The sequence below is a fragment of the Electrona antarctica genome (assembly GCF_951216825.1).
Source record: "Electrona antarctica genome assembly, chromosome: 2".
In the NCBI taxonomy this organism is placed as follows: domain Eukaryota; kingdom Metazoa; phylum Chordata; class Actinopteri; order Myctophiformes; family Myctophidae; genus Electrona; species Electrona antarctica.
This window is the reverse complement of record NC_136807.1, coordinates 11,426,440-11,441,447: the sequence shown is the minus strand read 5'-3', so window position 1 is coordinate 11,441,447 and position 15,008 is coordinate 11,426,440. Positions and strand designations below refer to the sequence as shown.

Genomic DNA, 15,008 nt, shown 5'->3' with positions numbered 1-15,008 from the left:
CCCCCTCGCTCCGAGGAGAAGAGAAGCCACACACAGATGGTATTTGGTGGCCTGTGTTTGCATGTTTGTGCATGTTTGCGAGTACTTGGCGCCCCGGCCCCTTTGTGCCGGTTGCCTGTCGTGTTTGCAGGGGAAACCTTTCCTGTCTCCGTTCCGTTGAGATGTGACAGAAGGTCAATGATGCTGTCTTTCATGGCAGTCAAATTACTTTGGTTAAACAGCTTAATTAGAAAGCTCTGTGAGTGACTGAGACGTCACCTAGATGCAATGTGTCATCGTAGTACATGCTGCACTATATGGGAGATTTCATCTGACTTGAGCTTAACAATAGTTGTATCCTAATGTCCTCGACAAAGACCATATCAGGGAGATTCAGAGAGGGGATATTCAATCCCTAGTTTGTCTACCAGCTCAAAGGGTTTAATATTGCCACTGAACTCCAGGCGCCATTATAAACTCAACTAACTTAAAATAACTAAAAACTAAAAGAAAAGCTCAATATTCCGATAGTAATCATTGCTAAAGAATGTTCGTTCTGTAACAGGTTTTCAAGAATCAAGGTTTATTTGTAATTGTCTCCACCAGGCCGAAGGCATGGGGAGAGAGTATGTTTTGCACTCCGTCCGTGTGTGTGAGTCCGTGCGCGTGTCCGTCCATCCGTCTGTTAACAGCTAATCTCCGGCACCGTTAACCCGGTCGATGCCAAATTTTGCACACACACTCCCTGGATGCCAACGATGAACCTCTGCCCCAAATTTTCTAGAACGGCCTGTTATAGCGCCACCAGGAGGCCGACTTTTGAAAAACATTCTTTTTTATATTACTCCTCCAGATTCTGTCCAAAAATCCCACAAATCGTTACACACTATCTCTATAGTCATGTGTTCAAGACAGATCTGTCCGATATTTCAGATTCCATCCTAATTGGCAAAGTTTGCATGATTGGCCCGTTTTGAACAAAAAGCCTCAAATCATGAACGGAGAGTGCAATTTATGTGAAATCTTTCACAGACTTTCCTACTAGGCTGAGGAATATATCCCACCCTTTTCACATTGGCCTGCTATAGCGCCACCAACAGGTGGATTTTTGCAAAACGCCTTTTTGGAACAAAATGCCTCAAATCATCCAATTGCCATCCATCGTAAGAAGAAATATCACCCTTTTCACATTGGCCTATTATAGCGCCACCAGGATGCCACAACCTGACCTGCCCTGATGGAGACCTGTGCACAGAGGGGCACTTTTTCTAGTTACTTATGCAGTTATAAGGCGTTATACAAGCAGTATAATGCAAGTTTGTAATGTACTCACAAAATACTGTTCCGGAACAACATAACAAATGATAACAATAATAAAATCTAATAAATAAAATAAGAAGAAGCGTTCAGCAGTAGCAACATCAGCATAACACAATAAAGGCAGAGAGAGAGAAAAAAAAGTATGAATTTGCAAAATAAGCCATAGTGCAAAATACAGTAGTTACAGTTACCTTTTATACTATAGTATATGGTAATTATGTGCAAGAACGCTCGAATACCTTGCATTTTATACTATAACAGCAGTTCTAAACGTTACGGGAGCATTGGGAGCAGGAGCACCAGACTCTTTTAATGTGACAATAAAGATTCTGAAGTAGTGACATCAACATAACATATGACTGTGTTTAAAGAAAATGTGCAAAGAGACGGGGAGACATTTCACAGGTGAAAACAGAATAGGTACAGGCACAAAAAAGATCACATTTATTGTCAAAACCAATACAAATGAATGTATACCTATAATGCTGCCACTGGTTAAACTAAAGGACCACTTCACCACTTTTCAACATCTCTTCATATATTTGGTCCTCACTAATGTTCATGATAAAACACCACCATTTTTTCCTACTCAGTCTGTGTCTCATAGGAGGGCTTTGGGCAGTTCGGACACCCGTCCACCAGTGACATCATCATTAGGCAGATTTCTTTTTAAACAAGATTTGTTTTAAAATATATTTAGATTTTTATTATTGTGAGAACGATGGCTTCAACTTTTGCATTGCAACTTTTCAGGAAAAGAAAGCCTGCAGTTTCTATTAGCTTGGATTCACCATCGATGATGTCACTGGTGGACGGGTTTCTGAACTGCCCACAGCCTTCCTATGAGACACAGACTGAGTAGGAAAAAATGGTGGTATTTTATCATGAACATTAGTTAGGACCAATTATAGGAAGAGAAGTTGAAAAGTGGTGAAGTGGTGAAGTGGTACAAAAAGGCAAACTCAATTACACCAATCCAACACATAAACATGCATAATTTTTATACAATTAATGCATACAAATATTGACCAGCACAACGCGTTTGTTATATCCCTTTATCTCTGCCACCTGACTGGCTGCAATCCTCACATTTAAGACAATGCCTTGTCTTAAATTCCTAACCCTGGCACCAACCACGCATTGAAAAAGGAAATAATACATTTTAAATACAATTAAATAATAATACTATTATTAATAATAATAGTAACAGAATATAATTACAACTACATTTATAAATTAACAATAAATTATAAATCATAAATCTATTTAACTATTTAACAATAATTCTATTAAAAATATATATAACTTTACTTCAGAGAGTGTACAAATGGACCCTCATTTGGTTCCATTTGGACACACATGGACCCTAATTTGGTTCCATTTGGACACACATGGGTCCATTTGGTTCCATTTGGACACACATGGGTCCATTTGGTTCCGTTTGTACACTCGCAGAGTTGAATTGACACAGAGGATTTCACTGTGTAAAGTGGGACGTTAACAACAGGATTACACGGTAGCACAACAAAGAGTCTAAAAGGTGCACGCAACTAAGCAAATTACAGGCCGGGCTTTGTAAACGTAAAGAAACTGGTCACAGCTCATTGAGGGCCTAGTACCTTTAAAAAGAAAGAAAAGCAAAGAAAAAACAAACAGAAAAAAACCCCAACCGCTGGTGTCTGTTTTCACCTTCTCTTCATTCATCGTTGATGTTAGCCTAGCTTCGGCCTGGACATTTTTCCCTTCCCCTCCTCCGTTACCTGGGTGATTTATTTGCCAGGAGGAGGTGGAAGAGGTGATTGAATTTCTTGTAATTAAAATGAGGAGCGGCCGGGAGAGACAACTGACTATACTGGGCGGCCTAGTCTCCTTCGGCCCATTGAGCGAGAGAGAGAGAGATGGGTGGCCTTTGTGAGCAGCGTACCGTCCGCGGGACGTTAATACTCTCTCCATTGTTGTCGTTACTTTCTCTCCCTAGACAATACGTTAGGTAATAGTCTCCCTTTACAGCATGTGCGGCGGCTCTCACAGGGACTTTATCATCTGTGGCGAAAAGAAAAATAGTGCAGTCGCTAATATAATGACCGTAATGATGATGATACTGAGGTATTTCTAGATTTTATGAACCACTTTGCAGGTGCCATTCAGTGCACGGGTCAAGGTCAGAGTGTTTTATTTAGCAAATGCACAGTATAACACGGGGTCGTCATTCTGAACAATGTCATTTCTCTTTCAACGCCAAGCAAGCAACCATACGTATACATTATACAACAATAATAAACAAATAACTACTACGTATTGAGTGCGGAGCCATTGTCATGTTAACTCTTACATGGGAAATTCAAATACTCCAGACTGAAACATTAATTAAGACGTTTTACTAGAGTCTAGACGGCTGGCACCTACAGGGCACCTATAGGTGCCAGCCGTCTAGACTCTAGATCTAGTCTAGAACACGAATGAATGAAAGTAAAGCACAATGGGCTAGTTAGCTTGTACTCATTTGCTGCAGGCGGCACACATTGTCCTGATGACAATGCTTGCTTATATCCAATGTTATGTAAGCTAGATTGAACAATAGATGTTATTGTTGCGCTATGAGTAATAGTATAGCAAGCAAGCAATATAGCTTAACTAACATAAAGGTTATGTTCTAACGTATTTCATTTACAAGCATAATATTGTACTCAAAGAGTTGCAGTGTTGCAATGCGCACGCACGCACGCACGCACGCACGCACGCACGCACGCACGCACGCACGCACGCACGCACGCGGTTTCATTTCTCTTTTTACACATTACTCCTCTTCTTTTTTTCTCTTTCCTAAACTGGACATCTGATGGTTTAGACCTTTTTCTTGTCCATTTTGTGCTGTTTTTGTTATTTGGCACTCTAGCATTAATACTTTTCCAATCCGCCAACACTGTCAACCAACTGATTTTGGCGTCTTTCCTCTAGGACAAAATGTCATCTTGCACACAAGATATCTCAAAATCTAACGGATTGAAATTTGAGATTGAGAACATCCATGTCCCCTGAGGATGAACTTTAGTAATTTGAGTGACCCCATGACCTTTCCACCAGCACCAACATCAGGCCAATATGGCAATTTTGCATAAAAATATCTGGCCCGGTTAGCTCAACTGTCCCGGCACCTAGGCTGCTGAGCCAGCCTGACGGCGTGCCGCGGGTTCGACTCCCGATCCCAACGGCCTTTGCCGCGTGTCTCCCCCCTCCCCCCCAATCTCTCTCCCCATTTCCTGTCAGTCTACTTAACCTATCAATGAAAAAAAGGCAGAAAAAGGCTAAAAAATAATAATAATAAAAATAAATATATATATATATTTCTCATAATCTGATGTAGCCTGAATTTTCATTTCGTTTCACTTCATTATTCAGAACATATTTTCTTAATGGGCGTGGCTAGCGATTCAGGGCTGGAGCCAGGCTAAATCTGATGGGCAGGTGAGCAAAGATGGCAAATCGGCTTACTGATTTTGGTGACCTTGTGACCTCGTGACCTCATCCTTAGGCTAAAAGGCCACTTGTTTTTCTTTTTAAATGGACTTTGTAATGTCAATTTTATTATGGTACCTTATTTTTTTCATTTAAAGTCTCTTGCCTTTGTCTACACTACTGAATGTTTAATCCTTCTGTGAGTACAAAATATCCACACACCCAAATTCTGGCACCAATATTTTATTTTCATTGTGACTATCATTGGTGATGCTAACTGTGTGTCCTGGTGTCAGTTCTGTACAGGGGCCCTGGAGCACAGAGCATCATCTGAGGTGAGAGAGCTTGCCGTGCGCATCGTCCTAGCCACGTATCGGCAGCACAAAGGTGCAGTCCTCCGCTACCTCCCGCCCAATGACGTGGCTACGCGGAGGAACGTCCTCTACAAAAACATCTTTGATGGCTTTGCCAGGATTGATGGAAAACCAGTTGAGACCCAGGCAAGAAGTGGCACATTATTCATTAAGAAAATGATATTTGTATTTGTCTTTTGTTATTATGTTAGTTGCCTTGACACAGGGGTGTTTGTACTGTAATATCTCTCTCTATCAACATGGTAAGTGACCATAGAAAGTAAGAACAATATTAAACAAAAACGTTAAGTATTGAATGCGAAGCCTTTGTGAAGTTGGCTCACATGGGAAATGCCCAAACGTCTGGGGGCCATGGCTGTCTAGAACTAGAACATGAATGGAAAGTTAACCACATCAATTATGTGCTAGTTAGCTTGTACTCGTTTTGCTGCAGGCGCTGCACACATTATCACGATGACAATATCTGAAATGATATCCAATGTCATGTAAGCTAGTTGAACAAAAAACATTCACTGAGTGATTTACGAAGGCAGCCAGAGTTTACGTCAGCAGATTATGCGGCATGTGCTGATATTCGGTGTTGAGCCGAGACGGTTGTCTGGGGATGCCGAGCGTCATTTGTTACTGGCATGGACCTTGTCTCCTCATTAAAGAACTGGTAGAAATGTCCATTTTATGTTGGGTAGTGCGGCCCAGTCCGCTCCCAGCCCCAGCTGTGTGCTGAGGATAAAGTACACAGAACCCACCACATCACATCCTCTGGAGCCCGCCAGCTCACAGACATGATATCACTGCCAGGAACTGTGATGAGAGAGAGAAACAAAATGTGTAAAATGGTCTGCATTTCTATAGCACATTTGGAGTACAGTATTTAATATTATTTCATACTTAGGATGTTCCAAAATAGCCGATCCACAAGGTCATGGCGCGTTGCGAGCTTGTAGATCTGATTATTCTTTTTAAATATCGAAAACTTTTCAAAACACAAATCTTCGCTTATGGGGTTCCCTGTCACAAAATCTTTTCAGACGGGGGTCTGTGGACAATGTCTTTGACATGAAAATGTTTCAGAACCACAAACTGTATAAACTTCGGCCCGCCTTGGCAACCATACAGTTGCCAAGGCGTGAATCTATTTTGCGTCCGAGCATAGACATGGTAACGCCCCGCCTGCCTCTGATTGGCCTACCGACACTGCCCGTCTTGACTGTCCTCCGAGACGCGAGGTTACTCCGTGGTGGGAAATAATGCAAGAGAATGACAGCTTGGCACGCGTGGCAGAATGCAGCCTTGTAACTAACTTGTAAGTTTTATTTTTGTAGAAGAGGCAAACTAGTATTGTTTATGCCGTTTGCTTTGATTGAATAATTGATTGAATTTGGGTGTGTTCTAAATAGAGTGTTAGTGTTGATTATCGTGTATTCAGTAGCGTTTCCAGGAATTAAATGGTAAATGGTAAATGGTGCATTTATATAGCTTTTGTATACCCTTTTACAGTACAATAATGTTTCAAGTTTACACATTTAGAGAAATGTCTGTTTAAGTTATTTACCCGACCGCGCACCCGGTAAGAATGCTCAAGAAGACCGTTTGAGACCGTTTGGAGTTGTGCGGGCTATACCTTCATATCAAGTTTACACATACAAATAAATTACACAATAATAATCAACACAAACTCTTTATTTAGAACACACCCAAATCAAATCATATTACGGCATACATGTTATTCCATCAAAGCAAACCAACAATATTAGTTTGCCTCTTCTACAAAAATAAAACTTACAGTTCTCTTGCATCATGCCATACTAGTAGCTATATCCACCTCAGTGGACAGTCAAGACGGGCAGTGTCGGTAGGCCAATCAGAGGCAGGGGGGCGTTACCATGTCTATGCTTGGACGTAAAATAGATTGACGCGTTGCCAAGGCACAAGGCTTCAGTGTGTTGTTGCTCAAGGACATGTAAACACAATGTCAAGATGAATCAGGAATTGAACCGGGAAGCCTTTTGGTTCCCTGCCAGGCAGTGTTGATTATGACCGCACATTTTGATTTTGAATTGAAGTTTTCAATTAGTTTTAGTCACATTTTAGTCACCTGGAATGTTTTAGTGTTAGTCTAGTTTTAGTCGACTTTTAGTCAGATTTGGAAAAGACAAAGCAAAGAGAAAGTAGACCGACTTATAAATAAAAATAATAATATAAAATAATACAATGTCACTATGACTTTCTGTCATAGGGACATTGTCCTGCATCAGATCATGTGTCCCTATCCAAATCAGGTTTTCCAATAGCCAATAACCTCTTCTGTTTTATTTATTTTTAATTTTTTTAGGGTCCCTCCCTAAAATGTATTTTGGCGGGCTACTTGCTGAAAATAGCCGATCTACAACCTCACACTCTCATCTCTTGTCCACTAGTGCCTCCATAACAGTCTAGTTTTTATTTGTTGACAAAATTGTCAATATATTTAGTCTTAGTTTTAGTCATCATTAGTTTTCATGTAGTTTCCATTTAGTTTTCGTCATTTCGTCATAGTATTATTAGTGGACAAATGTAACACTGCTGCCAGTTCAGAGGAGTTACTGTACATTAGTACATTACAGAAGAGAAGGAAAGAAACAAGATCAGAGAGTCAGAGAAATGGGTCATGTTTTGAAATTGTAGCCGGCCCGCTGGCTAGGAGAGACTATAGTGAGGAAGCAATTTGGACACTCCGACAGTGAGGGGGGATTGCATGACTGAGAAACAGATGGAATGGAGGGATGCAACGCCGTTGTTTGTTTTGACGTCCGGAGACCCCCCGACCAGGACAGGCTTCAGACGTGTCTCCTCAGGAGACCCGTTTGGTTGAACTATTAATAGGCTTAATTGATTATAAAACATAAAATAAAAATAGTAAATACAATAGTCGTTGATTTAAATTTGCTTGAAAAATTGGCTATTGTTATTATTTATTATTATGTTGTGTCATTGTAAGACTAAGTATGAGATATGACTTATGTGGTTAATCAGTCTAATCAATTTAGGAAATTACAAAATATATATTAGACTGTTTTTGTTTATTCATTGATATATATTTGTTGCTGTCGGGAGGAACCTTTGATGCTAACGGCGTGTCGATGTCACTTTGCATCACCTTTTGACCCAGACGCTGAAAAAGGGCGTCCCCCGCCAGCAGGAAGGGGAGAAGGAGAAGCAGGTGATTCGTTCTCTCCAGGAGCAGCTGGCTTCCCTGAAGGAGATCAGTGTAGGTGAAGCTGAACGTTGTTCACTCTCGTTGTTGTTCAACTCGCTCAGTGGTGGGAAAAAACTTCAGTCAAAGAAAGTATCAATACTGCAATGCGGAAATACTAAAAAAACTAAAATACTCATAAAACAATTTACTTTAGTAAAAGTACACAAGGATAGGTATCAAAATGTACTTGAAGTACATTTAGTAAAAGTACTCATTGTGCAGGAATGTCCCATTTCAAATTTTCAAATGTATAATAATCTTTTGAAAATCGCAGATATATAAGCTCACAGAGAGAACGGCCGAAATGTATATAGGGCTGAAGTGGTTAATGTATGTTTTGTAATAATTATCATAATCTACAAAGTAACTATAGTAACACTTCTAGTGTGGTTGCCCGGTTAGGGCACCTGCTCTCCTTCATCTTGACCAGATGACAGTGACAGGTGAATTTTCAGCCCTTTTTTAAAGGAAACCAGTGAATTGCTTGTTTTGAGGGAAGGGGGCAGGGCATTCCACACCTGAGTGGCAGTGTTGTGGAAGGTGAATTTACCCATATTTGTTCTGTTCAGGTAGGCAGCACCTGATCATTATCCTCACTCCCTCTAGTGTTGTGGTTGTGGGAGTTTTGGAGGTAATCAGTCAAGTATACGGGCAGTCTGGCACTGATGGCATTTTGAATGTCAGTCCCATTTTCAATTGCTTGACTCTGTCTTCTACCCGGAGCCATCCTATGCTATCAAAATGTGAGTTATCACTCTTGTTGCCATATGCCCTCACCTGTCAGTTCATTGTCCCGGATACAGCCCAGATATGTAACCTCTTCTTTGCTAGAGATTACTATGTTGTCAACTCTGACCTTGATATCATTTACATTTACCCTACTAAGGGAATGGTTAGACCCAAAAATAATGGATTCTGTTTTACCAAGATGCAATGAGAGTTTGTTATCGGTAAGCCAAGTTCGTATTTTGATTAATTCTGAACTGAGCGCCTCCTCCACCTGCATTTTAATTGTCTTCTCCCGATATCAGGAGTGCTGAGTCGTCTGCAAACAGGAACAATTTGCAATTACAGGCGGCACTCATTAATGTATAGTATAGTAAGAACAGTAATGACCCTAGTATGCCTCCTTGGGGAACCCCACAGTTCACTGGGAGGACATGGTTCCATTTATGTCAACCATTTTGTTCTCTTTCCTCAAGGTAGGATGTCATCCAGCCTACTGATGTACTATCAAATCGCCTCCAGTTTGTCTACTAGGATTGAATGATTTACAGTATCAAACTGTAGTGGAGTAGAAGTAAAAGTACTGGAAATTGGAAATACTCAAGTAAAGTACAAATACCTCAAAATTGTACTTTAGTAAAGTGTGTCTCAGCCTGAGGCTCTGAGCCACACTGCTACGCTCACCCACCCTTTTGATCTCCTCCCACAGGGAAACCCGATCCGGGTCACGGCACTAATGTAGCGCCCGGGATTCGAACTCGGGTCTCCCAGGTGAAAGTCCAATATCTTAACCACTAGACCAAGATATCCCTATGGACCCGGGGGAGATATTAGACTCCTGAGGCCATCAGGCTGAGGTTCTGAGCCACTCTGCTATACACTTAGTTGCTTTCCACCACTGAACTTGCTACTGTTTCTTCTATCATCCAAACATGTGTCCACATGACCTGCTGGAATGTCCCCCGCTCCGCAGAGGTTAGAGATGGGGCCTATGGAGAGGTTAGAGATGGGATGATGGGGCCTATGGCAGATTCCTATGGAGTGCTAGCAGGGATGACGTCTTCTTATGTAGGGACACCCCAGGCATTTCTCCTGTCATGGCAGATTTCCAATGGAATGTTTTTTAGATTGTGAAATATTATTTCATAATACAATTATAATACTGTAAACACTTGTCACAGTACACAGTAAAAATCCTCAGTGGTCCTTCACAAAACATTTGATGGAACAATTTTCACTAGCTGACTTTTGACCGGGAGTATACTTTGACTCAATACTGGAGGGTTGAGTACTTTGTTGATCCATTGCAAGCAGTGCCAGCACTCTGTACTGAACTGTACATACAGAGGCTTGACCTCCAGGCAGCCTGTGAACACGCTTGTGAACAAGCTGAGAAAGGCTGCCGTCTTCAGAGGCGCACATAAAGAGCTGCCTTCAGCTCTGCAGTCGAAACCAGCTCAACGTTTTTGTAGCTGTGGGATGTATCTTTGTATCTTCATGTCGCTGTCTTCCATTGCAAATGAATGGCAGACTGTAATCTTTGCATCTGCCCGTGTGAGCGCAGCATAATGGCTATTTGATGCTCTGTTGCACGACGCCGGTGTCGCGTGCCAGGAATAGCAGACCTCCTAGCAAGCATGTCGGTCTGCTTGGCACGACACGGTCGTGGGACGAAGTATGAATCGGGCTTTAGAGTGTACAGATGTAAGGGTGCGTTTGGTTACATTTGTACGTTCTCGGCGTGAAAGAGGTAGTTAAGTTTGCACTCTAAACTCAAGGCTTACTATAAAGGCTGAAAGCAGGTGCGAGAGGCCAGCACGAAAGTCCATGAACAAAAAGAAGGGGCTCGCACACTGAAGGATGAAAATTGAGGCACTTTAGATGAAAAAGGAAAAATAATAATAATAGTCCTTTACTTTCAAAAGTACATAAAGTGACACAGAGACTGGAAGTTTCGGTCCAGTGGTGTTGATGATGGTCTGGAGGTCTGAAAAGTCCACTCTCTGTATCACCATGTCACTTTTTGCCCCTTTGTTTTGTTTATTACAAGTTAAATGAACCCTGATGCTTTTACTCTGTATGTTTCCCTTTAGTTCCTAAGTAAAGTTTTACATAAACATGAGAGTCACTCACAAGTGATAAACAAGTAATGATGGCATCAATTTGAAGATGTTGGTGTCTATTTGTTTGACAAGGAAAAGGGCAAGGGGACCACCGAAGGACAAACGCAGGGAAAAGACCACAGTGAGGTTAAGAGTGTGCCTGGCAAAGCAGGTGAGCATGAAATGAAACAATTCAGCCAGGAATGTAATGGAACATATTATACACACACACCCATTTTTAAAGTGTCAAAAATCTAACTCAAGACCAAAGCTACGCTTCAGACATTCAGTACATTGATTTGTACATGCTTTTGTGTGAAACACAGCATCATTAAATGGGAATGGGAGTCTTTTCTGGTCCCAGAGGGATGGGAAATTGCTTTTACTTTTACTCTAAAACATATCATATACAGTGTTCGTATTGAATTATATTCACATGTTTTCTAACATTTAAAATGTATGTTTTCGAGCATAGGACAAACAAAATGTGTGTAAGAGTGCTCTCGACCACTCTTAAAAGTTGTTTTTACATGAGAGATAAGAACCCAATAAGAAAAATTGTTAATTAAGAAGAAAACAAAGAGGAAATCTGTTCTTATATCGCTTCCTGAATGAGGCCCTTTGACAAGTAGATGCGCAAGCTGAGGGTCGAACTGGCGACCTTCCGATTCTCAGACAGCCTCGCTACCCACTCAGCTGTGACAACTCTTTCATGATAGCAATGACATAATGATTGTAATAATAATAATAATAATGATAGTAGAAAGGAAGGTTTTAAGTTATGTGTCATTTGGGATGTTTCCAGCTGTGGAGAAGTCACCCCCAACCACGTCACCAGATGAAGTCAAAGATCAGCCATCGGATGTGAACTACCTGGACAAGTATGTCACACAACAATTACTGTATAATATAATGTCCCGATCACGTTGTTTTGCTCCCGATCTGATTCTGATCATTTGATTTTGAGTATCTGCCGATACAGATTTTTCCCGATCTGATATTTATATTTTTTATTTGTTTTATTGAACACTTATGCCATATCACAATAGTACAATATCCAGTCTAATATTATGATATGGATATAATATTGATTCTAGGGATGTCCCGATCATGTTTTTGTTTTCTTTTGCTCCCGATCCATTTGAAAATGACGCGATCGGCCCCGATTTCCGATCGCATGATCGGATTGGGACAAACCTAGCAATAATATATATTTATTTATCCATTTGTAACTCTTGAGAGTGTACAACTGCCTCCCAAAATGGGGATGCTAGAGTTCATGTGGTTAATTAACCCATTTTGACCTGAGATCAGATTCTAAAAATGTCTTCTACATCCTGACAGTTTTCTGAAAAAGCTATGTTTCTATGTCAGTCGTTCTTCGATTTTTCAAAAATAGCAGACCTACAAGCTCGTAGCGCGCCACTCGGTGGCGCGCTATGAGCTTGTAGATCTGCTATTTTTCAATAGCTAAAGCATAACATAATGCTAACACCAAAAGGTGTACAACTGTCAACAGCACATTCAGCTTCTGTGTGGCGTTGAAGGCGCCGTCTACTGTAGGTGGAATAACATTTGACAGCCAAATAATTGACTGTGTTTCAGGCTGTGCATTTTCTGTGGCAAAACGGACGAGTCGTTCACAGAGGACGGGTTGGACCTTCACTACTGGAAACATTGCCCCATGCTGCACCGCTGCCATGAATGCAGACAGGTGAGCTTCTGTTTACCGTCTCACATTACACCCACTTCCCTCCTCCTGGCCGTACCACTGGATTCCAAACCTCTGAATGCGTTGGGGTTTACCTCTGGAACGTTGAGACCACCGGCGTCATTCTTCATTCACTCTCCTTCCAAACAGAAGTCACATGGAGCGTGGTTGTTGTTATACGAACGTTAGTATCTCCACAGGGGGGGAAATTACTATTCTGTATATTGACACCCTGTCAACTCTGATTTCCTATTTATTTACATGTTATTTCCTTTGTTAAGGAAAACGTGTTTGACCAAAGCAAAGTTCTTTGTTTATAAAGAAAAGTTCTTTGTTTACCCAGGGAAGTGGACTAAGCTCGAGATGCTTGTTTACAGCCACACCCTGCTCATAGAACATTTCATGGTAGGGGTTCAATGCCTTGCTCAAGGGCACTTCAGCGGTGGTAATTTTAACGTGCCGGTCCGGGGATTCGAACTGGCAGACCTTCCGGTATCAAGGCCGCTCCGCAAACCGTTCGGCCACCCTCCCTCCCACTTGTACACTTGTACATCATTGTACACTTGTTTCGCCCATGCGTGAAATAGCCTCAAGTTGGGCAATACTCAGTGGAGTAATAGGGGTCTAGTCATTGGAGGTGATTTCAGGTCAAACATTGAGGAGCAAACCAAGCGGAGAAAGCATTCAAAGTAGGACATTCAATGTTTGTTTGTTTTTTTCCAGACGGTAAGTAACTAGATAGCCTACCTAAATAGGCAACGCTGGCTCGATAAAAATCTTCAAAATCTAACATTTCAGGTAAGTGTGCCAAGCTGTCAACTCATTGAGCCAGTTGACAAATGACCCTGCTCACAATGCACTGGGCCAGACACGCAACATCTCCTATTTCTCATGCTGTGGTGGAGCCCCAATTCCAACAATGTGAAATCCTAAATGTCTATGAATCTATATGCTTCCACACACAGAGATATCACACATATATACACCACCCTACTCCTAAATCTCTGGTATTTGCGTGTGTCAAATTAAAATGGTCGTCAGCCATTGTTCTTTTGGTGAAATTATATTTACTAGTCTTTGTTACCCAAGCTGTGCTTTTCATGTACTCAGTTGGTGGTACTGGGAATTAAACCCAGAATCTTGTGATTCAAAGGTAATTTCTCTACCCACTATGATACCTGCAAATTTGGACCCCTCCAATGTATAAATCATGGTTACGCCCTTGATAGTAATGTCCCAAATGTTTCAGCACTTTGCTATCATCAAGCGTGTTTGGATTTATAATTTCTTGGTGACATGTTTGTTTGGGTGGAGCATTCATCACTCATCACTCATCACTCATCCCGGGTTACCAGAATGTACTGTTGAGCCCTGAGGACTTGTAATGGTCCATAAAATTCCTGAAAATGGGAGGAGCCCACTTGATAACCCAAAGGAAATATCTCCCCCATCCCTCTTTCCTTTAACACCATAAGGCCATGTTTCCACATAAGCACTCAACGCCATACAGCGGTGGTTCTCAGAGGGGTGTCCGGGGACCCCCAGGGGTCCTTGAAGGGCTTCTGGGGACCACCAGGGGTCCTTGAAGGGCTTCTGGGGACCACCAGGGGTCCATGAAGGGCTTCTGGGGACCACCAGGGGTCCATGAAGGGCTTCTGGGGACCACCAGGGGATCCTTGAGGCTTCTGGGGACCACCAGGGGTCCTTGAAGGGCTTCTGGGGACCACCAGGGGTCCATGAAGGGCTTCTGGGGACCACCAGGGGGTCCTTGAGGCTTCTGGGGACCACCAGGGGTCCTTGAAGGGCTTCTGGGGACCACCAGGGGTCCATGAAGGGCTTCTGGGGACCACCAGGGGTCCTTGAAGGGCTTCTGGGGACCACCAGGGGTCCATGAAGGGCTTCTGGGGACCACCAGGGGTCCATGAAGGGCTTCTGGGGACCACCAGGGGATCCTTGAAGGGCTTCTGGGGACCACCAGGGGTCCATAAAGGGCTTCTGGGGACCACCAGGGGTCCATGAAGGGCTTCTGGGGACCACCAGGGGTCCTTGAAGGGCTTCTGGGGACCACCAGGGGTCCATGAAGGGCTTCTGGGGACCACCAGGGG

General features: G+C 42.3%; 1 protein-coding gene across 1 annotated transcript in view; it reads left to right on the top strand.

The window, feature by feature from the left end:
- Positions 1 to 15,008, top strand: part of cep104 (centrosomal protein 104) — an 83,496-nt gene that overhangs the window by 52,190 nt on the left and 16,298 nt on the right. Inside the window, exons 14-18 of the mRNA XM_079525959.1 lie at positions 5,052 to 5,255; positions 8,278 to 8,376; positions 11,286 to 11,364; positions 11,998 to 12,073; positions 12,798 to 12,906. Of these exons, the coding sequence (XP_079382085.1) occupies positions 5,052 to 5,255; positions 8,278 to 8,376; positions 11,286 to 11,364; positions 11,998 to 12,073; positions 12,798 to 12,906 (567 nt within the window). The remainder of the gene's footprint in view (positions 1 to 5,051; positions 5,256 to 8,277; positions 8,377 to 11,285; positions 11,365 to 11,997; positions 12,074 to 12,797; positions 12,907 to 15,008) is intronic.